We start from the raw sequence: 25697 nt of genomic DNA, 5'->3' as shown, positions 1-25697 counted from the left end.
TACTCTGAGGTACTTTCAAGCTAAGTTACCCCAATACAGTCCAAAGTCTACTTTAGAAATAAATATTTCTAATGTTGATGTGAAAAACTGAAAAAGCTATTCCCCTGGAGTTGTCCCCAGTTTGGATTGACCTATGCTACCCATGCATGGACACTTGAATCCTTGTAACAATTCCAGTGACCAGCAGGCTGCCCAGAAACTGCACACTTAGACAATGTAAAACATGCCCAACACCTCTAGAAACACTGGTAAACTGCTCAATACCTTTTTTTTTTCTTCAGTTCCCTCAAGCCAGAAATTTGCTCAAAGCACTCAATGCATCAAGTTAGTTTTCAATGACACAGAAGAATTTCTACACTTGTCCTTCTAGACATACTTTTCAGTTTAATGTGCATTACTTAACTTAACCTCTTCTGAACGGTGTACTCCAGATCCTTGTCAGTGCAAGAAACTTATACTGATTTAAAGATACAAACATTAAAAGTGACCCACTTAAACCACTACAACATCCTCAACTAGTTCATTTCAGCTGAAAAATACGTGGCTACAAAACCCAATTTTATCACGATAATTTTTACAAGTAACAAGAAGCAAATATTTTCATGCCAGTTACTAGAATATACTTACTACATTTTAATATAACAAGGGTTATATTTGTTTTTTTAAATAATACTGAACACATTATGAAGTATAAGCCACCACTGCTTATTAGGATAACTTATGCTTGAAAATTAGTGCCACAATGAGAAGCCATTATTCTTTTTTTTTTTTTTTAAAAGTATACTTGAAATTCAAAGTAAAAGTTGAACTGCTAAAAATTTAAAGACAATATTTTGCAGAAAATAAACTTTTTTTTTTTCCACTGGTCCTTTCACTGATTCAGGAAAGTATTATGCTTGTTGAAAACAAAATAAATCTTTGTGAAATTTCTTGGAAAAAGACCTTTTAGTTTTTGTAAAGCATTAGAGCATGATATAACCTAGCAATATATATTTGGTCAAAATAGCAATTGAAATTTCTATCTTAAATCATATGAATGCAAAATGAATACCGAATGAATATCAGACGTAAGAAATCAAGTATAAAAATCTAAGCAATTTCTGAAACTGTGCCTTTAACTTGGCTACACTGCCTACCCTGTCCAACTCCCAGTATATCTGAGTATTTTCCCCCAATTTATTATCCAAGTAATTCAATGGAAACTGTATTAGTCACATGAAACAGCAAGTCCAACAAGCTTTTATAAGAATTTTTCCCGTTAGTCAGATCAAACATTTCTTCCCCACTAATATTATCAACATCATTTTAGCAAGAAGTGCTTCAAGGAAAACTTTCTTAAGGTATCTCAGAAGGCTGCCCCCTTAAAGCATGACACAGTATTACAAGAGAGCAACACACCCCAACATTTGATGAGTTAGTTCTTAACCAGTTCAGAGAAGCATACGTTAACACGCAGTGCTGGTTACAAAGCTCCAAGTTACTTCTGTCTCCTCAGAGATGAATACCCCAGTTGAAAACAGCAGCCACTGACTGAAACTTCCTTACGACAAACATAAACCTTGTCATGAGGCTCAAACATCACAGGCAATTGATGGTTTCAAGTTTTTCAATATTAAGAAAAGAACAGACTTTCTCAGAGCAAGCTATTATGATATTAATCAGGTACTAAGCTTCACAGTACTTAGCTGCTGGCATTTTGAGGGTGTTCACTTATTCAACAAGTCTAACAAGATGGGATTCACATGCACCCCTGAACTAGTACCCCTCCACAAGGTTGTTTCCTAGCAGTTTAAATACATCACATCCTATGGGTGTGATGGAACACTTAAAAAATGATCATGAACATTAGAAGAAATGTTCTATATCTTTGTTCAACAGTGAAACTGATTTTTTTGTTCATCAGGTCTTCAAACTATTTGCTGTATCCTTTGAGTGACAGCCAGAGCAAAATGAGGTTAATACTGCCCTTTGAAATGGACACCATGTGAGAAATTGGGCAGAATGTCCTCATTCAGGTGCAGTCAACTTGCTGTCTTCATGCTACACACGAGCAACAGCAAACCTGTCATCAGACTTCTGACAGGCAGAAATGAGGAGTGAGACAAAGCCTTGTAGTATCCCTCAGCAGACACTCAGATCTGTTTCCCAGTCTGATCCGTGGCTTCAGAGAAGACTCACAGAGAACCACAGCATTCAACAACCACATTTCATTTATCAGCCTGGGAGGGCCAAAAGAGGTCTTGCTGTCAATAGCACAAAGGGTGGTTACAAACCATTTTGTTCACGTGAACTCACTTTTGTGAGGTTGTTTCTCAGAGTTCTCAGCTTTCAAAGTGTGGCAGTTTGAATTAACATCAGACTTCATACATACAGCTCCTAAAAGTTGGACTAGAGCAATAACACCTTGTGTCACAAAGCCCAACACTTTTTCAGCGTACTGATCAAAGCACAGGACTATCACTGCAGGCAGATCACTACTCAGGTGTGAAACAAGTACATGTATAACTAATAGCTTAGCATTGAATGACAACTTGAGTCTGGGAAGATGGCTGCTGCCAATATTGTGCTTCGGTGCAGTGCAGAAATATTTATTCCCAGGTATCACAAAGGTCCTACTCGTTATCTGCAAAAAGAAAGGCCTTTAAATCCCCTGAGCCATGTTCAAGTACTGTGTGTTCAACCCTTCAAATTAAGTTCATGAGTGATTTGATTTGCATAACCATCAGCCAGACAAGTTAACGTACCAAAAAAGTAATTGCTCTAAGTGTATGAAAGTGAGTCAAGCCAGTACACTGCTTAGACAATAAACTAACTTCATCTTCTGAATGCTTTTATTTAAGCAACAATTTCATCACTGAGTTTTGGTTATTTTTCTCTCATTTCTAATATAGGTAATGTAGAATAACTAGGTAATCTATTCACTTCTTCCTTAAAGCTTTTTACTTATTTAGAATTAGTATTACACAAGTAAGCAGTAAATCCAGTAAGAAATATTAAGACTAATTTACCCACACCATAGAGGCATTCTGGGGTTTGGTTTCCAGACTGCATGAATGCACGTTACTGGTCTGATTCTGTGCTATGCTGAGCACGTTCTGACAGACAGTTAATTACCTCAAACCCTCAGATACTAGTAAACCATCAAATCTTTGGAGATGTTAGGCTATTATAAATGCAAAGCTGTATTACGCAAATTCTCTTATGAAAGCTTGCTATTAAGATCTGTATTCACACCTACCACAAAATCAGGTGATTTTCTCTGCTGGTGTAGAAACCGAGAAACCACAATCTCAGTAGTTACGCAGATTCTCAAAAGCTTTGCTTTCAACAATGATGCAGAATATAGGACTAACCCAGGAAAACTACTAATGCTAAACTTCTTTTAATTCCAAAAATAAAAACAGAACCACAGCTCACCAGTGAGCTGTGATGGTCATTAAGTATCAGCTTTCTGACATCATTTTTCATACTTGATAACTCCTGCTTTAATTTGCAGCGTTGATATCAATTATACTGCAAAGTAAGGTATTAACTTTCATCAACCTAGAAGAATCTACACCACAAAGTGGCAAAGTTGGTCTGTTCTACACTGTGACATACAGCTGCAAAATAGGGAAAGAGGAATTGAATGCTGGTATATTTCTTCACAATGGTCTGTACAATTCCCTCTGTATATTCTTGTATGGTGATACCTTGATAATGCAGTAGAGTAGAAATGCTCCTGCTACTTCCCCCCAGCGTGGTGAATTAGTGAATGCGTTCACCTAAATTAAAGGCTATTTTTGAAAACCTTAAAGTATACTGTACCTGTTTCTGAGGAGGAGACTCTCTAACTGTTAAAGCTTATGATACATAAAAGTAACCTGATAAATACATACAATTTGATATTTAATGGTACTCTGTACAGATGCATGCTGGTATTTGAGGTCTTTAAAAATTGAGTCTTACAGATTTTAAATAGTTTTAATATAACACTGAAGATCTTTTTAAAACAAAATAAATAAAATTTTCTGTACAAAATTTCACTACTTCATTTACAAGCAAAGTGATAGAAACTGACATGAAACGCACATGTAAAACTGCAGCCTCAACACAGCAGAGGATAAAAATAGATTATTTACCAAAAGCATCTTTGCTTTTCCTCTCCTCTTCCTGCATCTCAACTGTTTTGACTTGTAGTCATTGAGAATCCTGACACTTTCCAAATGCAACAGATGGACCTCATCTACAAACTCCATGAGAAACTGAGTTGCCAAAACCATAATATAGCTAAAACTAGTAAGGTCACCCATGAAGTCACATTCTTGCTGGTTATTGCTTAGTCCCATTGAACTGTCTGAAACAGGAAAAGCTACCCAGTTCTTTTCCTATCTTAAAGATGATAAATTATAGTTGATGAAGCACTTCTTATAACCAAACTTTTCTCTATACACCAAATTAAATCTCTTCCTTATATGACAAGCTTCAAGTCCAAGGATTAAAGAATTACTATTATTATTCTCTAAAATCAAGTAAAATTTTCAGACTCCAAAACAAACATAATTGAAAAGTTTTTCCATGAACACTGCACCAAATCTACAAAATGGTGAGACATTACACAGTTGAGTACACTGCACTTTAGACCGGATGAGGAAAACCACACCATAAACAGGATTCTGAATCTTGGTGATCTATCCAAAATACAAGAGATGGGGAAGAAATTTTCTAATTGACTCCCTCTTCCTGCAATACCCATTCACATGACCAATACTCTTGTCTGCGTCCTGATTACAGCAACACCACCCATGAGTCTGACCTTGATAGAAGAAATGCCGCATATATCAGTATTTGTCAAACCAGAACACAAGCAACTCCAAAAATTAATTTTCCTACCCAATCTCTTTGACACTTCTGTGTCAAGGCTGCTATTCATTTGCTAAAGCCTTTTCGTAACCCTGTCTCTGCACATGAAAGACAGTTCATAAAAACCTCTACATTACCTACAGTGTTTGTCCCCATTACTGCCACATTACATTCTCCAATAACCAGTTTTCTGTTTTCTCATTCTTCACACACTGGGTATCTCAAAAAGTTGCAGTCTGCTCAACTTTTTCTTTCACACCCTCACTTAAAATTCCTTAATCATAATCCATAAAAGTCAAAAGCTACCCTCTTGAATGCCAATAACTGTTTTCTTTCATGTTTCCATATTCATCTGTGTCTATTCATTTTGCTTCACCTATTGACTGTAACCCTTCCTGTGATATGACTACATTCTGTCATGTGGCTGCAGAAGAGATGCCAAGTCCAAGCTGCATACGTCTGGAGCTGTGTGCGTCAATGTACGTTATAATTTGACTTAAAGCATGTAAGCTCTGTACTTAAACAGTTTTCCAGCATCAGAAGATTATAACATAAAACGCTTCATTACAAGAAAAAAAGCCTGTTCTTAGATTAAGAATAAAATTAACACAGCAACACCACCAAGGTATTCAAAAACTATGGGACACTACTTTTCATTAAAAAATAGCAAACAGAGAATACAAAGAAACATTTTCCAATAAACACATCTTAAGTCAGTATATTTAAATTAGTGGTAAAATCTTACCAAACTACGGAAAACAACCAAAATATGAACTACATTTATAGTAGCACTATTAAATTGTGATGGAAGATGTTCCAAACTGAATTCTTCCTAAAAAAGTCTGCTCATTCTAAAATTAGGAGTGAACATAACACCAACACTTATTTTTCCTATCTTTTCTTTTTAAATAAGCCTTGTCATCTTATGAATTCTGCCAAGGATGAGATTGTGTAGGTAGGACAATGTTATAGTAAGCCATCTGGATTTGCTCAAGCTGAGAAAAAATGATAGTCTGGCATTTGTTGCTGTAGGGCAGTCATAAATTAAGATCCTGTATTCTCTTGAGCACACATTGCTCCACGGTAGCTCTCATGAAGCACAATATTCTCCCTAATATGTAGCAGTAGCAGCCAGGGAAAGAAAATGCTGAAAATCCTCCCGTCTGAAGCTAGTCAGGCAAGGACAGGAGTTGCCAGGATCATCAGACAGTATATCATGTATTTTCTGCTGGTTTCTGTAAGCTCTGGAGGGACCTGTGCTACCACAAACCAGCACTGCAGTTAGATCCTGCTGTACAGCAAGATGCATGTCAAAGCCTGACCCTTCCAACGTATAGCCCATTTTATATGAAAAATGACCCAGTGCTTCATTAGCTATGTTGCCATTTTGTGTCAGCTAACCAATTCATATAAGTGGTAAATCCATTTGGCTATTGGACTTCCACCTCCCCAAAAAATGAGCCAAAATGACCTTCTTAAAATCTGAAAAGTTTGTTTTTTTTTCTCTATTTCTTTTCATTCTCATTCCCATCTGCATTTCTGGGTCCTGGCCAGGACTGAAGCTGAAGTGACAGAATACCCTAAGACTAGTTATTCTTATTATTTTTGTATTCTTTCCAACCTTGAATTCACAAGTTTGGAAAGAAAAGGCATTCTTGTAAGTTTTCTAACCCATTTCTGCAGACCAAGGCAACTCGAAAAATATCTGACACTAGCTATTTATTGAAATTCGATCTTCAGAACTTCCCAGCACTTTTTGGTTTTCCTCTCGTATCAATAATAAAATAATACAAATGAGGAAGATTATTAAGAAATACTTGCAGTAACTTAGATCACATCTTAATTGATGTCATTCATTTACCACTTCAATGAAAAAGTCAACAGCACACTGAGTATTTTGTACAACTGTAAGCTACGTAAGGCATATATTCTATCAAATCTATAAGCAACTATTCTGAAGCCCATATATATCTTTCGGATTAACTCGCAGAGTTTCTTTACCTGTTTCAAAATAAACAGTTTTCTGTAACTGCAGAATATAATTTTAAAAGGTTTTTGATATTTATTACCAGTGCCAGGAAGAACAGTTTCTTACTTGTATATAATCACTTAAAAGATGTATTTGCCAAATTGTGAGGAAATTTTTAAGGTTCAATTCTAAATCATGTTACCACAGGAATATTTTTTCACGATTTTATTACATGCTTCAACAGAACTCCTCAATAGTCTCATTTTTTTCCTCACAGCTTAGGACAGTATTTAATATAGAAAACAGATGCTGAAGTAAATTGAGTTATATCAAATGCAAAATTCACATCTTCAACGTTATAGCCTATGACAGTCATTAATGCTGAAATATAATTGTTTGAGATCAAATATTGTTATAATACAAGTGATGATACAAACCCAAACACAGGAAAGATTCAAAATAAGGAAGGTACTTACCTGTTACCATTCATAAGAATTAAGACAAGTGCTTTGTATGCACAGAAACACATACAAAAATTAATAGATATTCCAACATTTTCTCAAAATCAGTATTTTAATTATTCACTCCATTTCTATATTAGAATGTGCTTTAGATGATCAGTATAGAATCACAGAACCATTAAGGTCAGAAAAGCCCTCCAAGATCATCAGAGGCCCAACCATCCCCTTACCATCCATGTCACCCACTAAACCATGTCCCTAAGCACCACATCCAACCTTTCCTTGAACACCCCCAGGGATGGTCCCAACACCTGTCTGCTCTTTCTGAGAAGAAATGTTTCCTCATTTCCAACCTGAACCTGGCACAACTCGAGGCCATTCCCTCTAGCCCTATCACTGTTTATCTGCGAGAAGAGGCCAACCCCTGGCTCCCCACAGCTTCCTTTCAGGAAGAGAAACAGGAGAGCAAATAATTGTAGAGAGCAATAAAGTCTCCCCTGAGCCTTCTCCAGACCAAACAATGCCAGTTCCCTCAGCTGCTCCTCACAGGACTTGTGCTCCAGGCCCTTCACCAGCTTCGTAGAGCATTAAAAAAAAAAAAAAAAAATCATATAGAGCGTTAAAAAACTTTTTTTTTTTTACATTCAAAACTGAAGACTGACCTTTCACTATAAAAGTTTTTTTTCCCCACTCACTTCTACAGTTTAAAAATATTTATTTTTTAAAAAATAAGGGACTACTTTTTCGGTGTGTCCAAACTAAATACTATTCTTACTGCTCACACTGACTGTACTTTTAGTCACCTACTTGCCCATAAATTCAATGATAATGACAGCCTGCCATTAAAATATATAGCAAATAATGTTCTGAACAGTAGGTTCAGATATTTCTTGTGACTTTCAATACCATTCTACTTGTTATTTCAAGCTGTGGGAGCAGAAGGCAAAGTAAAGCTGTTTCTTCCAAGAGAGGGAGAATTCTGCTCACTGGACATGAAAAGCATGGCAGAAAGCTGGAAGGCACTGATGCTGTCACCTGGCTGCAAGGGCAAGCAAGAGAAAGGGGAAATGGGAGTACAGTTGGCCTTGCCAGCAGTAGTTTTTTTTGCTGGCTGTGAACATTCGAGATATCAAAGCCAAAAGGAGGAAGGGTGCAGCTGTTGGCAATGATCTAACACAGCCAATAAACAATTAATCATGTAGATTTTTGCCAAGAAAAACACCACTTCATAATATATTAAATGCAAGAAGCTGTTGCTGCTCAAAGTACAAAAAGCTAGTCGCTGTATGGAGTACTGAGAGATCTGCAAGCTGCATCATGGATAGAACTTCCTAATTCCCTGACAACTCATGACAGCTTCTTCTAGGCAAATGCATCCATGGCAGAATTATGAAGCCCAAGAGATCCTATATTGAATGGACTCCAGTTATCCAACAGGTATGAAAGGTCCATAAACAAATTTGGACCACAGATGCTTGGCCTAATTCCATTCCTCTAGCCAGATACAAACCCTCTAAAAATCTTCCCTTCCTCAGGAGAGGAGAAAAGAAAAGAGAACATGAGGCTATACTGGTCTGGGCAGGTTTTACTTGTAGGTGATCTGCACTTTGTTTCTGCTGAGCAACAGAGAAGACAAATGGGCTACTGTAAACAAAGTTTTGGAAATATCTTGTCTAGATTAACTGTAACAGCACCCTGTGCACTGAGCTTTTCAAAGCTTGCACCTGCTGCTTCCCTCTAGTATATGTGACTGCAAATGCATCCTCCAGAGCACTGTTCTCCAGTCTCTCTGTGAAGGCTCCTCTTACAACCTTTGCACCGGATGGAATACCCAGCACTGCAACTGTCATGAGTTTTATCCCCTCAAAGAAAAAAAAAAATGAAATAGTAATAAATGGTGGCTGGAAAACTATAATCAGATGCCAAAAAAGTGTGCATTTGCAATGGAGTCTATATTAACTCTGCAGGTAAAAGAAACAGGAATACTGTTCAGTATTTGATCAAGGTGTAGGTACCACTGCATTACTCAGAAATTAGTTAAGTACGATATACCACCAGATCTGAGTCAAGGTCACCCCCTTGTATTGCATTGTTGGTATCTGATCACTGAAGTCATAACAGATGTTTGAAAGAGACTGCAGTGCAAATACACGGCAAAGTAAGACCCAAGCTGCACACCTTCGGCACACAGAGCTCATAGCTGAAAAAATCAGAGCCACATGAAAGCCTTAGCCCAGAGCCTTGAGTAATTAACTACGACAGGAGAGCTTAAAGCTGAATGCTGAGAACTTTCATTAGCTTAAGTGAAACTAAGTATTAAGATAGCTAAAAACACGCTTAGCAACACAATTCAAGCTGACATTTAACATACATGTGAAAGTTCAAGAGGAAAAAAAAAAGATATATTAATCTTATATAACAATTTTGAAAGACCACAGACCCACAGCAATAACTACACCAAACCCCTCTATTAGATTAAATGAAAAAATTGGTCATCTTTACTGCTATCTTTTTCCATTTTGCTTAATTGTATCTTTTGGAAAAGTTAGACGAGGAATTCATAGGACAGCACTGTTCATTTGTATAAAAAGTGGAAAGCACTGATTCAGAAAGAAAAATGAAAAGCATTTTTCCCGTTAATGTTAAGGCTGAAGCAATAAAACAAAGACGGATAATTTAATTTTTAACAAAAACCTAAAGGTTAAAAAAACAGCAAAGTCCAGGCATCACACATTCTCTAGACAAGAAAATCCCTTTTAAATACAGCAGAAAAAGAGGAAAGGTCAGGCATGAAAACACTCCCACATCTCTTTCCTTCAGTAATTTCTTCCGTAAAAAATACTGGAAGCAGCATACAACTTTGAGAAAACAGCTTGACTTCTTAAAGAAAAACAACCCCACACCCCCAAAAAGCTTTTAGGAATGAAAACTACAACATCAACTCGGCTGGTGTGCTGCACTAGCTATAAACCTTACATGGCTGCAACAGAACTCGAACCAGCACAGTTCTGCTTTTCCAGGCAGCCTCTTACCACATCCTGGCAGAAGAACAACCTTGCCAGTGTAACAGTGTCCGTACCAGGGGAACGCGCCAGAACAGTTCGGCACATTGTAAATCAGACCCCACTACAATCTAGACAGACCTATGCCAGAAATCTTTTGCACTGCAACCCCAGCCAGCCTGACAACCCACACAGCACAGCAAGCTGTAGTCCATCGGGCTGATTTTTTCTTAAAAGGTATGTGGGTGGGCTCCACCAGCCATGCCTTTCTATAAACCCTCACGTTTTAACACTGTCAATCTTCAGACAACTGCTTCTCTCCATCACAGGATTGCATTTTCATTTGACCTGGTCTCCATCACAGGATTGTATTTTCATTTGACCTGGTCTCTAAGAAGTTCTTTATTTCATCCTTATCATGGTAAAAGTTAGTTTTCCTCCCTGATAAATAAAAGAAGACATTTTTCACATATGCAAACACAAATTCGTTAATATTCCTCCATTAAACTCTAGCATTCACCTTATACAAATTAACCAAACCCCTGCCAGTTACCTATTTTGTTCGGTTTTTAGAAGTACCCTTCACTTATTAGAAACATTCATAGACTGCATGGAATTACATGATTTATACTCTAAATGTCGCCTAAAACCATGCTATTTAAATGACAGGAGATAGAGACAAGAGATAGGATAACAGTTCAAAGAAGGAAGCTAGGATTACTACTGTTAGGAGTACTTCTCAAAGCAAACTAGGATAGACAAGACAGATAAGGAAAAAAAAGGAAAGAGGAACATAGAAATGAATCCTTTAAAAGCTACAGGTGGGAGCAAAGCACAGAAGGTCCCCGAAGAGACCTACTCCTCAGTCTGATCAGGTAGTGTATGTTGTCCTACGGCTTTTTGAGTGGGCACCATTTCAGTCATGTTAGTGGCCTCTGTATGAAAAGCCCAGTGTCTCCCACAGGCTCCGATTCAGCAAAAAAAATTAGTCATAGCTTGATTCCAGTGCCATCAATGAAACCAAACTGCACACACTGTTCACATATTCTGCGAGTAATATGAATGGTAAGGCAGGGAACAGGAAATCAATAGGATAGAAAAAAGCAGTGTAAAAAGAAGGTAAAGCTGTAAGTTTGGTGGAACAAAAGCTGCGTTTAAGCGGGCCAAAAACTACACAGAGCGGGAATGTAGGCAGGACATTGTTACCGCCCTGAAGATAATGGTGAAATGACACGGGCCAATGACAGAACTGCAGATTTCAGCAGCGTAACAAAGGAAAGACAAATCCTACCTTGTTGAAAGAGCTTTACCAGCTACCTTAATGTATGTATTTATATGAGACCGAACTAAAATTAAAAGTTAAAAAAAAAAGTGAATAGAAGTTAATTTGCTTTCATGTGATAAACACAGTTTCAAAAGCAACAGGATTTTGCTCTAAGAGAAATCTCCATCCTTTTAAGCTGGAGACTGATAAATCCCCAGAAGAAGAAAGTCCCAAAAGCAGAGATAAAATAAAGCTGTCACACAGTCATAGAAACGACTTCATATTTTTAGTATCTCCATTCATAACAAAACTATTTTCCACATTTCACTGAACAAATCACATTTACACGTGAATTCATCTTATTGGTTAAGAACTAATACTACCTGTCAGTACTTGCACAATATATGCTTAATTCCAGAACAGGAAAAATTGCTACAGTATAAAGCATACTTTTAGCTCTGAAATTGTTAAAGAACCTACAGATAATAGCAAAGGAAAAAAATCTAGAATATAATTTTATTTTTTAAACTGGCAAGATTAACTAATTAGCACCCACCTGGCCTGGAAAAAAAAAGTGTCAGTACTGTGATTTTTAACTTTTTGCTTACAGACAAATCAACCAACAAAACCCCTTACCATACCAAAGCATACATGTATTGTACAAGCAGGCACTTAAATCAGCTCCCAAAGTCTTAAGGAGCTATTTAAATCTTACCTTCTGCATTACAGATATGGACAAAACAAATACATTTAATTTCCTTCAAGCAATAATGAAGAAATTCTATGGCCAGATTACAATAAAAGAATATTTCTTTCTAGGCAGCTACCTATTATGCTTAACAAGCTTAAAACAAAATGAGTCAAAGATCAAGAGTAAGTTATCTGAGGTGTCAAGTGCATAAGGTTAAAGGTGAAATTTTATTAGGTCAGAGGTGACATAAATAAAATCTTTTATGTCAAAGAAGAAGGGTCACAGACAAGACGTATATAATCGAAAGACATCACAGATGACAAGCAATAACTTTAAGTAGTACAAGTGTGTTCTCACTACTGATATCTTCACTGATTAAAAAACTGAAAACAGTGATGAATAACTAGCCAAATATATTACAGTGCTTCACTGGACTGCAGTTTTACTTCTACATGATACTCTTGAAATTTGTTTTAATGTACTTCAAAACTTACCTAAAGTTACTGAGTGCTTTTACTTGTGGAGGAGACAAAGTCTGATATTAACTGCATGTGCTGAATAAAAAGGTACACAAAGCAGATTGCTCTGAGAAATAAAATAGCTTTTCTACTTTACAGTAACCAAACCTCTAGCATGCATGTCTTACTTCTGTTCCTTGAAAAGAGAAAACTGGGGTGGGCGTCAGGCCAAGGAAATGTCAGATTACAATACAGTTCAGAATTGTATACTCAGACAATTTAAAACACAGATACAAATTAAAATATACATACACACACACACATATATATATATACAAAAGAATGGAAGTATTGTTATATTGCCAGTATGTCAAATACTACACACCAACTAGATTAAGGCTATTTAAAATCTGCTTTTGTAATTGTCAGACTGCTCATTCAGTTAAACTGTTCTCTCCTTTTACTCCTGCACTAAGAACTCATTAGAAAAGTCTCATATGCTGAACCTTCATCTTGATCTCAAGCTCACATTGCTGAAAAAGCAGTGGATTTAAGCATATGGTGTTGGACACTACAAAAATCGAGATATCTGTGCCCTCTAGTGGAATTTCTTTTTTCACCAACTGGGACAAACGCAGCTGTTATAAGATGATCCCTGTTTCTAGAAGACAGAAGTGTTAAGCTGCCAAATCTAATCTTGCAAATTGCATACAACTACCCTCAGAACAAAGAAAAAGTTCGTCTTTTTCCTCCATATTCATCTGAGGCAGTGGCACAGTAAGAAGCACTCAGAAGTGGTTAGCTAGATACAAATAAAGACTAGGTAGCTGCATGAAACCTCAGTGTTACCAATTGTCCACTCCTTGGTGCATGCATAGACATGAAAGAATTCTGGGAAATCTCACACCTTACATTTATTTCTAGGAAGCTAGATGCAGTATGAAGGCTTCTCCCTTATGTCCAACTAGATAAACCCAGTACCTAAAATCAAATTCAATACAAAAGAAATTCCACTAACCACTCTAAAAGAGCAGAAAAACAGAGAAGAAAGTATGTACTTTCACTGAAGTTAGGAAGGGGTAGGCAAAATGCCAACTCCACAGAGGCTTTCCATTTTTCCAGTGATAACTGCCCCTAGGGATTTCAGTACCTCAGTGATTTAACTTTCCAAAGCTTTTTGAAAAAGAAAAGAAGGTACTTATGGCAGTGATGAGCTGTAAAGAGAATATTTTTCTAGGAAAATAGTAACAAGAACCGTGCAGGAAAGAACAAGACAGCAAGTACTTTAAGTACTGAGAAGTAATATCTGAATGGTTGGAAACCTGCTGCAAAAAGACAGTGCGAGATTCTTTACTTCCTCCTCAAAAGCTATTTGGAAGAAGCAAAAGATAAAGGGAAAGGAATAGCTATAGGATTGTCCAAGATGCTAACAAGTTAGATGTGGCCAAGGTGAGATAATAAATAATAGCATTTGAGTTTAAAGGAGACTTCTATTTGACTGTTCTAGTACCTGGAAGGTTTATCCTCATGGATAAGCTATTTTACAGCTTTACTGAAGTGGGTTTTATTTAAAAGCAGTGAAGAATATTTACTATTTGGAAAGGTATAAAATGAATGAAAATAAAGACCACTCATGGAACATAACACATCAGACTTTTATGACAAAAAGATAAATACAGTGATATGAAAAATAGCTTTGGATTAGTAGTAGAGCAATTAGTCACAGTTTTACACACAGTCTATTTCAAACAGAAATTGCCTTTAGTATTTGAATCCACTGTTTGTTTCATTCATTTTCATTAGTATACTATACTCAAAAAGGCACTGTTAAACCCATGCTAACACAAACAGTTCCATTCCTTTATAAGAATTTTAAAGACTTTCTTAGGCTACTCAGCTGGACGGCATTATAAAACCAGAAGGAAATTGAAATAGTAAAAGTTATTACACAACATACCACTTCTTCATCTGAAAGCTCCCGTCCTTGTATACTACTGTTTTCTCTCACAGCTTGTTGGTGTTTTTTCCCTTTAATGTGGCTAAATAGGTACACTTCCGATGAAATCTGTAATGACAATGAATTATTAGTGACTTTTCTCCTCCCTTGATAATACTATCATCTATAAATAGCATTATTTTACATGTAATATATACTAATTTGTCAGAAGTAGGTTCAGAATCTGCCACCTAATGAAAGTACTATCAGTTACCTTTAACATCTTTACAATTTTATTTATTTATTTTACTAAAAAGAATATTTTTTATTTTGTCACACAGAATTTCATCATAAATGTGTTTAGAACTACCAGGTTAACTATATATTGCTCTCTACAACTACCTCAAAGAAGGTGGTAGCAAGTTGGGGGTCCAGTCTCTTCTTCCAAGCAACAAGCAGTAGGACAAGAGGAAATGGCCTCAAGTTGGGCCAGGGGAGGTTTAGGTTGCATATTAGGAAAACTTTCTTCACTGAAAGGGTTGTGAAGCATTGGAACAGGCTGCCCAGGGATGTGGTTGAGTCACTATCCCTGCAGGTCTTCAAAAAATGTGTAGATGTAAAGCTCAGTGACATGGTTTCATGGTGGACTCGACAGTGCTAGGTTAATGGTTGGACTGGATGATCTTAGGAGGTCTTTTCCAAACTCAATGACTCTATGATCCTGTACGATTGTTAACTGTTATTGAAGGTCACCTGAAAACACTTAACTGACAAGAGAGCAAAAACACCCAGTCACCAGTAGCAAGTTAAGGGAACAAACTATGTTGATAAGGAAAAAATGATGCATTTTTTCATTTCTGAAGAACTATTTTAAGGTTATTTCAGCACACCATTTTCACTGTTGCTTTACTCATTAAGAACGCAAACTGTCTAGACTTCTTCACAGCAATTAATTCCTACTCAAAGGCTGGCATAGCTGTCTATGTATTAACCCACAGGTTTTGTTTTAACATAAGATGTAATACAAATGCTGCAGCTTAAATGGTGATACCAGCAAAAAAATTGGCATAAAGATGCAGCACATAGACAGGATTTCAAAAATCCATAAAAGCAATATAAACAGTGCTTTTTCTTTTTTTTCTTTCCTTTTTTTTAGTGCACAGATGAATCAAAAATACACTAGAACAAACACCACTAAGATTCAAACATGGCTCTGTATCTCAACTTTAGCAAAATCACACCGTTTTTCTTGTAAACATACACAAGTAAAGTTCTTCGTAATGGATTTCTATATTCTGAGAGATGGGGGTGTTAACTGTGTCTATTTAAAAACATCTATCCTAGGCTTTGTGATCTCTCTGATGAATAACCCAGAGAACTACTATGTTTTATGTTGTTCATGACCTGATTATGGCTAAACTTTACAAGTTCCAATTACAAAATCTGTTTTAGAATAATTACATCAGTAAATTAAGTAATTGTTGAAAAACAATCAAATAGAAATAAATAAATAAAACAAAAAAACAACCCGAAGCAGCACATTCTACTTCATGTAACCATGAAGAATTCCAGCTGATTGCCAATGGAGTGGACTTCCGGGTTTTCAGAGCTCAAGCACAGAACTTTATCCCTCAGCCTAATTCACATAAACATCTTTATTTTAAATTACATAATAATAAGACAGCCAATTTGCAGTATAGTAAGACTTTAAAAAAAAAAAAAAAAAAAAAACACTCCTTGGCTTCTCATCTCATTTTGACTTCTATTTGACTTCATACAATGAGCTTTCATTCGGAAAGGCACGTTAAGTGAATGTACAAGACTCCACTCTGCTGAACCCTCAGTTTCTGTTCCAGCACTGCCTGAAGTGATCCTGTGTAATCTTAATTAATGTAGCAATTAAAGAGAAATAATGCTTATATAATTTCCTAGCTAAGACCTAAGATTTTGTTCAATAATGCCTGCCCTATGCAAGTCAGTAAAAACAATTATCAACATGAACTGATCTCCCTCCTTCCTACTCAGTGACTGCATGTCTCCCTCTCTTCACCGTGCCAGGAGCACAAGAAGAGACACCCAGTTGAGACCAAACATCTCAAGAGAGGTCTGCCAAGCAAAGTACCTGGTTTCTATAACTTGCTTTATGTTTAGCTTTTAACCAGATTCATTTGATGATTCCTAATTTTTGCTTTTCTTAGAAGAGAGAGCTAGCAACTGTGTACTGTCCACACTTCGCTTCCTGTGATTCTACAATTATTTCAAATCTTCCCTAAACCACATAATTTATAGACAGAAGAATCCAAGCTAAGATGCACTTTCCCAAGAGCAGAGCAAGGACACAGCACGTATGCAGTACTCTCCTCTGAGAATGAAGCATAATTTGTAGCTCCAAGGCTTAGGCTAGTCTTGCAATTCTGAGAGCAACCCCTCTGTTCAACTTACCATTACACTGCATAATGAGCACTGTTTTTTTCGTTCATATGGTGTAAGTTTAGGAGCATAATCAGTATTAGCATGTCTTCCACTACTTAATTCAGCTGCTTTCTCTTTTCTTTGTTCAATTTGTTCCATGTGTCTTCTAATACTTTCATCATGCTGAATGCAAAGTAACAAAAGCAAAGAAAAAAATGGTATGAAGCAAAAGGTATTAAGCTGTCCATAGAAATACTGTGAGTTACCAGTTGGGGTTAGGCATTAAGTCATCACACATCAGAGATTTAACATTCTGCTACGATTTAAAAATCAATCAGCACTATTTTTGTTTTATAGGTGATTATCAATTCATAAATTCATAATCTGACAATTTCATTGAACTTCATAGAAATTCGCCTATTTCAAGCTCTTTGGTAAATCTTTTTGTTATATGTAACATCTCACTTATTCTGTTTTTATTCTCAATTGAACACTCCAGAAGTGCACCTATCAAGGTACAGCTCCCTGGATTCTTTCAGGAGGCTCATACACTTAAGCCTCAAGAGAATGGAGCAAATTTTTAACTATTATTTAAGATCAGAGACTGGGGCATAAGCCTGTATTTAATGTCAAAACTGCATTTTACAACAGAAGTAAATGTACCTAAGATCATAAGAACAGGATCAGAGGTAATAAAAATATTCAAGTGAAAAAAATACTTGTACACAAACAATTCTAGAATAAAAATTTAGATAACTTAACAAAACATGAGACTTCAATATGTAGCTCTACCTCAGAACCTTACAAATATGATTTATCATTTTAGAAGTGTTTACTTTTCTCAAAAATAGTGGATCATTTCAAAATTTATGATACCTTTGTTCCCCACAGCTGAATGCCTGAACTACAAGGCCTTGTGCCTCTTTTCAAGAAATCACTGTAGCCCTCCATGGAAGATGCCACGCTCTTGATGGCATCAGTTTCAGTACCATTAGACAGGACCTTGCATGACTGACTGGCAAGTCTTCACTGAACAGTGTGAGAGTTCCTAATTACTGATTTCCCTCATGATTTAACTCAAAATTACGTGTACTTTCCAAGGGAAGTTGAAGTTTATTTGTTCTCACATTTAAAGCTCTGAAATTAATGTAACTCAACAGAGCTCAGTCCTGTTCTTTCCAAATTACACAGTGCACATTATACAGCAAGGTCCTGTTTTTAAGCAAAAGTATGAATAAAAATCTATTGTAAAGTTATGTAATTTGGGACACAGCATACTGTAACATCTGTACTAAATAAAACATACATACATAAACTATTTTACAGAAATTCTACATTACTGATTTATTTTTCAAGTGTAGTATGTTTTTATACCTTCAGCTGAATCTTCTTCTGCAGTTCTTCCATGGCTTCTTGTTGAGCTGCAGTAAGAGCTGCCAACCTCTCTTCTCGATCTCTAACCAAAAGATAACAAATATAGGGGGAACATTTTAATAATATAAAACATGCATTAATATTCACAAGTTAATGTTTGAAATGGAGAACAAACGTCCCAAAAAATGAACCTGAAGGTGGCTTAGTGGAAAAGACAGAGAACAGAAAGCACTTTAGTTAACACAGAAAACAGATGCTTTATTTTTGATAATTTAATAAAAGCAGGCACTTGACAGTACCTGTGAACAGGCTTTAGAGCAACCAAGAACAATGGGAGTTAATGTAAGACTGCAAAATAATCTTGAAAGTTGTGCCCTGTCACCATTAGTATTCTGCAGTCAATGACCGTTTTCAGTGAACCAAAGGGGAGGAGTACAATGGCAAATCAAAGAAAAACATGCAGCAGTAAGGGCAGTGTATTTTATAAAAGTGATGATCACTGAATGTTTGAATATATAAACATATAGAGAAAACTCTGACCAACACCAAATGATATCAGGTATCAATAAGATTGATACCTAAATTGATGCTCTAAAACATTGCATTTCCAAATGTTCTAGATACCTAAGGATAGCAAATCATACTGTTATCTTCTGTACAAAACTGAAGAGTCAGGAACTGGTTTTGTTCACCGTACCTCTCTGCACTACATCCCCCTCCCAAAAACTGAATCACGCCTCAAACATCAGTTTTCCACTTCTAGGAATCCTCCTTCCCATCACCAACAAAGCGCCAACACAAAATATAAAAGCCAACAGGAAAGATGACAGGGAAGGAAACAAGTTTAACTATATAAACACTAGGCGAACTCTTCCAAATACCACGGTTGTTGGGGGTGGGTAGGGGGAGAAGAGATGATAGATGAGAAGCATTGTGTACTTTGTCTAATCTCCCAAGGAACGCACAGAAAAACTGAACTACAGTCTTTGATTTTGCCTTTAAAGAACTACTCCCTCACACCATGAGCTAAAACAAATCATAACTAACACGATCCAAACCCAAAGCCTATTTTAGTTATTTCTTTCAGTAAACATTTTAAAATACTTGTTTAATCCTACAAACTATGACAAATTAATGACATTAATCCAAAACATGCAATGATATTTGAAACAAAATTCTCAAGTTTCCATTTATAGAGCATCAATATTATTCTTGCCCAGGCCCTTCTGAAACTTAACACGATTAGCTTACATTTTACACTTTTATGATTTCTCTCGACAAGAAAAAAAAATCTGTGTTAGGGATTTCAATTCTCTGGAATATAAAACACTCAGAAATTACATCTAAAACCTTACTGGAATCAAGTTAATGTACCATAAGAGCAGAGGGGTTTTAAAGTCAGTTTTAAATAAACTAACCCTTTCATACACATGCTTTAATCACCACCAGATGCACATTTATATAAAGCTTATACTGAACAAACTTTAAGCAGATATTTCAAAAATGACTCACTGAAGCAAGTATCAAATCTTTGGGATAAGAGTTAAATCCCAGCAGAAGGAAAAACGAACAAAAAAACAAATCAAACAAATAATACTTGCTGAGGTTTCAACAAACTATGTTGAAGACAAAGACAGAAGGGACAGTACAGACAGCTTCCTTTCAAGATCATCTTCTCACTCAACTTCTGACCCACTGCACTTTGACTCCTGCTCTAACAGTACTACATCAGAGAAATCTCAGGACTGTTATTAAGGAGACATAAGACTGAGGCCACTCTGAGGTACCAGAATCACCGGATTAAAAGGCACCATACACACATCCTTTCCTATTCTTTCTCAGAAATTGAAAAAAGAAATAAAGGAAAGAGAAAGAACACTATATAATCAGCATCTGGCAAAGAAAAATGACTGCAAGCACAGTACTGCAGTAGCAAATACAAAGCAACTGAAAACTAAGTGCTACAGAGCACACACAGCCCAGTGCCACCCCCTAAACCCAACAATCCATATGCTTCATTCTCTGTGCACCTAACATTCAGCTCAACTGAAACAGAGAGAAGAGCCCATATGGAAACCCCTTTGTGAACTTCTGATTATGGGCATAAACATAAAGCAAGTAGTTCATAGGCAGCAGAATTAATGAAGCCTGATTTCCCGGCTTTATGCTTTACAAACGTGGCCTCTGGTGTCTACAGAAAAGGTGAACTCATATTGATGCCAGTAAGTCCAAAAGTTCCTGGAGAATGGAGGAAATGGGGAACACGAAAACATTAATCTTGCTTCCTTTGAAAACTAAACTAAAATATGAAAAAGGCAAATTGTTAAAAGGTCTTGTTAGCAATAAAACTAAGATGAAGTAATGTTAACAATATAAAATATAGCATAGCATGTTATATTGTGCATGTACCTAAGGAATACAAAAATCTATTACAAAATTTATTAATACTCACTTGATTTCTTCTTTCTAACTATTCATCAAAAACATCTATTAACATTACTTTTTAAAATACTATGCCTGAAGGCTGAAGAAGGCACTGTTGTTAATATAGAGAACCTGCAGTCTGCCTGAAAGAGTGGCAGTGAAGGACAGGGACCCAACAAAATTATGGCAAAGTTACCTTGCTCTTTCCCGTGCTGCATCTTCCCGTGCTTTTTCTTTCTCTTGCCTCTGCTGCTCAATCCGTGCTTCCTGTTCTTTCCTCTTCATCAGCAGCTCTTCAACTCGGGCCTGCCGTTCTGCTTCCAGGGCTCTTTTGCGCTCCTGGTTGAAGAAAAATAAATTCTAACTTATCTTTTGCAAATATTAAGTATATTCACAAGTTTGAACATACACTGAAGCACAGTTGCATGAACTAAGCTACATATTAACTGGCCATATATTTTGCTCAGACTGAAGATGACTGTCCACTAGAAGTCCACCAAACTGATCAATAAGAATATCTGAAAAATATTTTGAACATCTACAAGGATATATGTGACACAGAAACAAAATATGCTCCCATAGAATATTAATACTTAAATCATGACTATTTAAACAATGATTTAAATATTATTCAAATGTTGTTATAAAATAAAATGGATTTTTGCAGTATAGTTTTGTTCTATCATTGAATATGCAATTCTCCCACTGCTCAATTTTTACTTTTTTCCAGACTTAGAGTTCTGAAGTCATGCATGGTATTGTAAACCTGACAGAATGACTATTTGAAACAGCAACAAATGTGAAAAAAAAAAAAAAAGTGCATTTGAAAACTCATACTCTAAGACATTTATGAGTAGGCATATTGAGTTAGTTGAGTTCTACTGAAAGGAAATATGACTACTCGATTTAGCTGAACAGTCTGGAGAGAGATGAATATTTTACATGTTCTTCAAATTCTCATCTTACAGTAAAATTAGTCTTTTGTATGACAGATTAAATAAAAAACAGACACTTCAATCTATTTTAAATATATACTTCTTGCATCATCTCCAGCACTGTAAATACTCATCACTGTTCCAGCAAAAAGCTATCTTCCTTTAAGGCAACAGTATGAGGTTTCATTAACACAAAGCAAAATTTGCTGGAATGATAAATGCTTTTACATGATTAGATGAGGGCTCTGTACTCTTTAAATATTAGCTTTACAAAAATTTAGACATAAAAAGAAGAACACATTAACCTTATATTTCATTTTCGTCAAGAAATGAAGAACTACAAAAATAATTGAACATTTTTGTGTCATGCAAAGCATTTTACTTTAACGATGCTAACTGCACAGTATTGATTTTCACAGGCAGTACAGCTTGAAAATTGATTATCAAAACTGTGGCTTTCACAGTAACCATACTTTTCCCAATGTAAAGTTTCAGTAACAGCATTGCATGAATACATTAATTTCCATCTCAATAAAACAAATAAGACAAGATACAGCACACTTTACAACCATACTATTAAAACAGGCAAGAATACAAACTGTTCTATAGGATACACCCAGTGCATCATAAAAAACAAACGCCATTTGTGCTGAACATTCCTTACAAAAACCTTTAAGGTTGCATTTGAAAATGGACCAGAATGGCTTGCACTTTTTAAATTAGGTACCAGTGTCACTAAACAGAAAAGCATGTAAAATGTGGGTGGAAAAAAACAACAACAACTAAAAAAAACAACTGTAATAGATCCTGTAATTAAAAAATTAAAATAAGGCTGACGGAAGAATGGGTTTAAAGGTGTGAACCTGCAGAATTTGGTGCCAAAAAGAAGCAACTAGGTTTTACTGAATGGATCTGTGAAATACCTGAGGCTATCAAAGACACCGTTCAGGCAAATCAGCAGAAGTAGGCTAGGCTCCATAGGTACTGACACAGGAGACAATTTTTAGAACCCTTGTGATTCTAAATGATGTAGTTGTATGTATAGTGAAGTCCCTCACTGTTACAGTACATTCAAAGTAGTTACATTTACAACGTAGTTTGTTATGTTTACAAAGTAGTTTACGTTTATGTCTGATGGGGTTTGATTTTTTTTTTTCCTATAATTATATTCATACTTATGGCCCAAGAACTCGTATGATTCATTTTCACAGAATCATAGAATATCCCGAGTTGGAAGGGACCCATAAGGATCATCAAGTCCAACTCCAGTTTTTTAGTTTACTTGCCCTTAAGTGTAATTATTTGTTCATATTTATACTAACTGCTAAATAAGTTGTTATACCAGGAATGGGTCCAGATCCACAACAGTGAAGGAAAAGCTCTCATGTGAGGAGGACAGCAGGGGTAGATACAGCATATCTTTACATTTAGGGCTTTGCCTAATTGTTTCACAACATGTGTATGGAAAAAGCATAGCAGGAAGCACTAGCTTAATCCTTGGTATGGCAGAAAGGATATGGGCAGGTAAGTTTGGTGATAAAATGCCTATGTAACCTAAGAAAGGAGCAGAACTGTGACAGAGATACGGAAGAATTAAAAACACCCCAAGACCCATAAACTCCAGAAAAGCTCCATTCTAGAATAAGTAACTACAAAAAACAGGGTTCCTGGGGCAATGGGCTTTTTGATAAACCATATGGAAAGGTACGTTTCATCAGTAACAATCAATCCCTGGAAATCCAGGAACTTGTAATAACAGATTCTTGCTCAGGAAAAAAAAAAAATAAAAAAAATCAGTACTTCTGGGATACCTTCTGTCTCTTTTTGCTTCCGAACAAATAAGGTCAGTAACATGTCACATTTTTCAACAAGAAGATAGTATTTATCATTACCACCTGATTCTAAGCCCTGAAGCAAACTCAGGTCTCAGGCCAACTGTAGTTGTGTTGATCTCAGAAGAGTTCACATAAGAAAACACGTTTTGGATTCTAACATAGAGAATAGTGCCAAGAAGTGGATGTTTGAGGTTGGGAAAATTTAGCATTGGAATTTTTACATTCAAAATAACAACAACAACAAAAGAATCAAGGATTTCATTAACACAAAGACATTTCTGTTATAGTTTTCACTGATCTTGTAAAGTGTATGAAAATTATGACATCACAGGCATATAAGATGCATTTTTCTGTTTCCTCTCAAAGTTTCACATGTTACTAAAACATGATTTTCTTATAATGGAGTAACTTAAAAAAAAAAGTTTAAGACAAGCATGACTCATCCATATGACCTTAGCTATGCAGACTCTTTTTTAAAGGAAATCCTTAAGACTTACTTTTCTCCCTCCTGGTGCTGAAACATAGTAAGGCAGAAACACACTCAAGTATACTCTCTTGAGTTGAGCAATGGATTTAAGACAAAGAAACAAAGACTGCACAGCCAAAATTGGAAATAAATGCATATTTCCTTGTCAACCTGCAACTACAGATATACCTGAACAGCTTCATCACGTGCTTGCTTTTCCTCTTGCCTTCTTTGACGCTCTTCTTGCAATTCATTTAAACGTTGTTCATATTCTTTTAATTTATTCAGCACATCATGACGTTTGTTCTGAGCTTCCAAGGTGTTTATAAATGCAATTTCATTTACCTGCAAATAACCAGCAAGTATAAGAAAAGATCTGTGAAGTTCAAGTTTTATTCTTAATGAATTCTATCCATTTGTTGATTACCCATTTGGTAATTAATTTGATGGGTTATTCCTCCAGAATTGTCTGTAAACCAATGCTCAACCAAGCTGAACATAGGGCTTTGTCTTTTTCCTACTTTTGTTTGCTCCCCCCTTTTTATTTATTTTTAATAAAACGGATAGTCCACAGCATATAAAACAACAAAAAACAAAAGGAAGTTGAATGATACCAGAAATCAAGAAACACTGGGTAAATGATGGGAAAATATTCCCAGTCTTCTCAAAGAGACTTTATTCGTCTATTCTCTCCAATTCATAGAATGTGGAATGCTAAGACCCAGCTGTATAAATGTGTAACAGGTAACAGAATACAAAAGGTCTTTCTATTTAACTCTAACAGTATGGGTATTAACTGAATACAAAATGTGAGAATACACATACTGTGAATAAGAAAACTATTGAGGTCATTATCTTAATATTAGATTTCTTACTAATACAGCTTATTTCACAAAGACAAGTACTATTTTATTCAACCACAGGTGGACACTGCAATACACAAGAATAAAATTTAAAAAAATCATACAAAAATGCTTACTTAAAAGTACTTTAATCAATATACTACAAATATCAAAGAATATACTTTTCTACTGAGGTTCAGGAAGGTAATAATTCTTGCCAACTCTAGGCTTTAAAATGCAAATGTTTTAGAAATTTATATGGATCTGGAAAATGCAAACTTTATTTAACTTATCTCTCATTTATCAGTTTGCTGCTCAATTTGTTTGAATCCACAAACGACATTAGCGGAAAGGATAACTGTCAAACAATAACACATCACAGAAGTTGGAAGGTTTTGTTGTTGGTTTCTTTTGCTTTGTTTAATGACTACAGAATAAATTTCATAGCTCAGTAAATAGTTAAGCACTAGGAATTTGGATAAGCAAATATGCAGCAACGGTTATCATGGCCTTTCAGCATTACTCATCAGCTACTATTTCTCTAAAGCTTTTGACCCAATTAACCCTTATTTCCATAACAAAAGAATCTCAAAAGGCAGATCTTACACAGTTGAACATAGACAATACCTAAAACATCTGCTTAGCTGGGGAATTACACTAAGTGTGGTTTGGTTAATATGATTACAGAAGTCACACCATTGTAATGACATAATAACGAAGGTATATTAGACTGAATTAGGTAATCTGGAAACCACTTTATTCAAAGAAACAGGAAGAGCAAGTGAG

At 35.9% G+C, this 25697-nt stretch overlaps 1 protein-coding gene across 7 annotated transcripts in view; it reads right to left on the bottom strand.

Moving 5' to 3' along the window:
* Positions 1-25697, bottom strand: part of SCAPER (S-phase cyclin A associated protein in the ER) — a 241245-nt gene that overhangs the window by 89803 nt on the left and 125745 nt on the right. For all 7 annotated transcript variants that reach the window (XM_084532001.1, XM_084532002.1, XM_084531998.1 and 4 more), the window contains 5 exons: positions 24259-24414; positions 21030-21172; positions 18410-18491; positions 17066-17218; positions 14645-14752 (listed from right to left, as the gene is read on the bottom strand). In XM_084532001.1, the coding sequence (XP_084388127.1) occupies positions 14645-14752; positions 17066-17218; positions 18410-18491; positions 21030-21172; positions 24259-24414 (642 nt within the window). The remainder of the gene's footprint in view (positions 1-14644; positions 14753-17065; positions 17219-18409; positions 18492-21029; positions 21173-24258; positions 24415-25697) is intronic.

Source organism: Aythya ferina (assembly GCF_964211825.1).
Source record: "Aythya ferina genome assembly, chromosome: 11".
NCBI classification, from domain to species: domain Eukaryota; kingdom Metazoa; phylum Chordata; class Aves; order Anseriformes; family Anatidae; genus Aythya; species Aythya ferina.
This window is presented reverse-complemented; position numbering and strand designations above follow the sequence as displayed.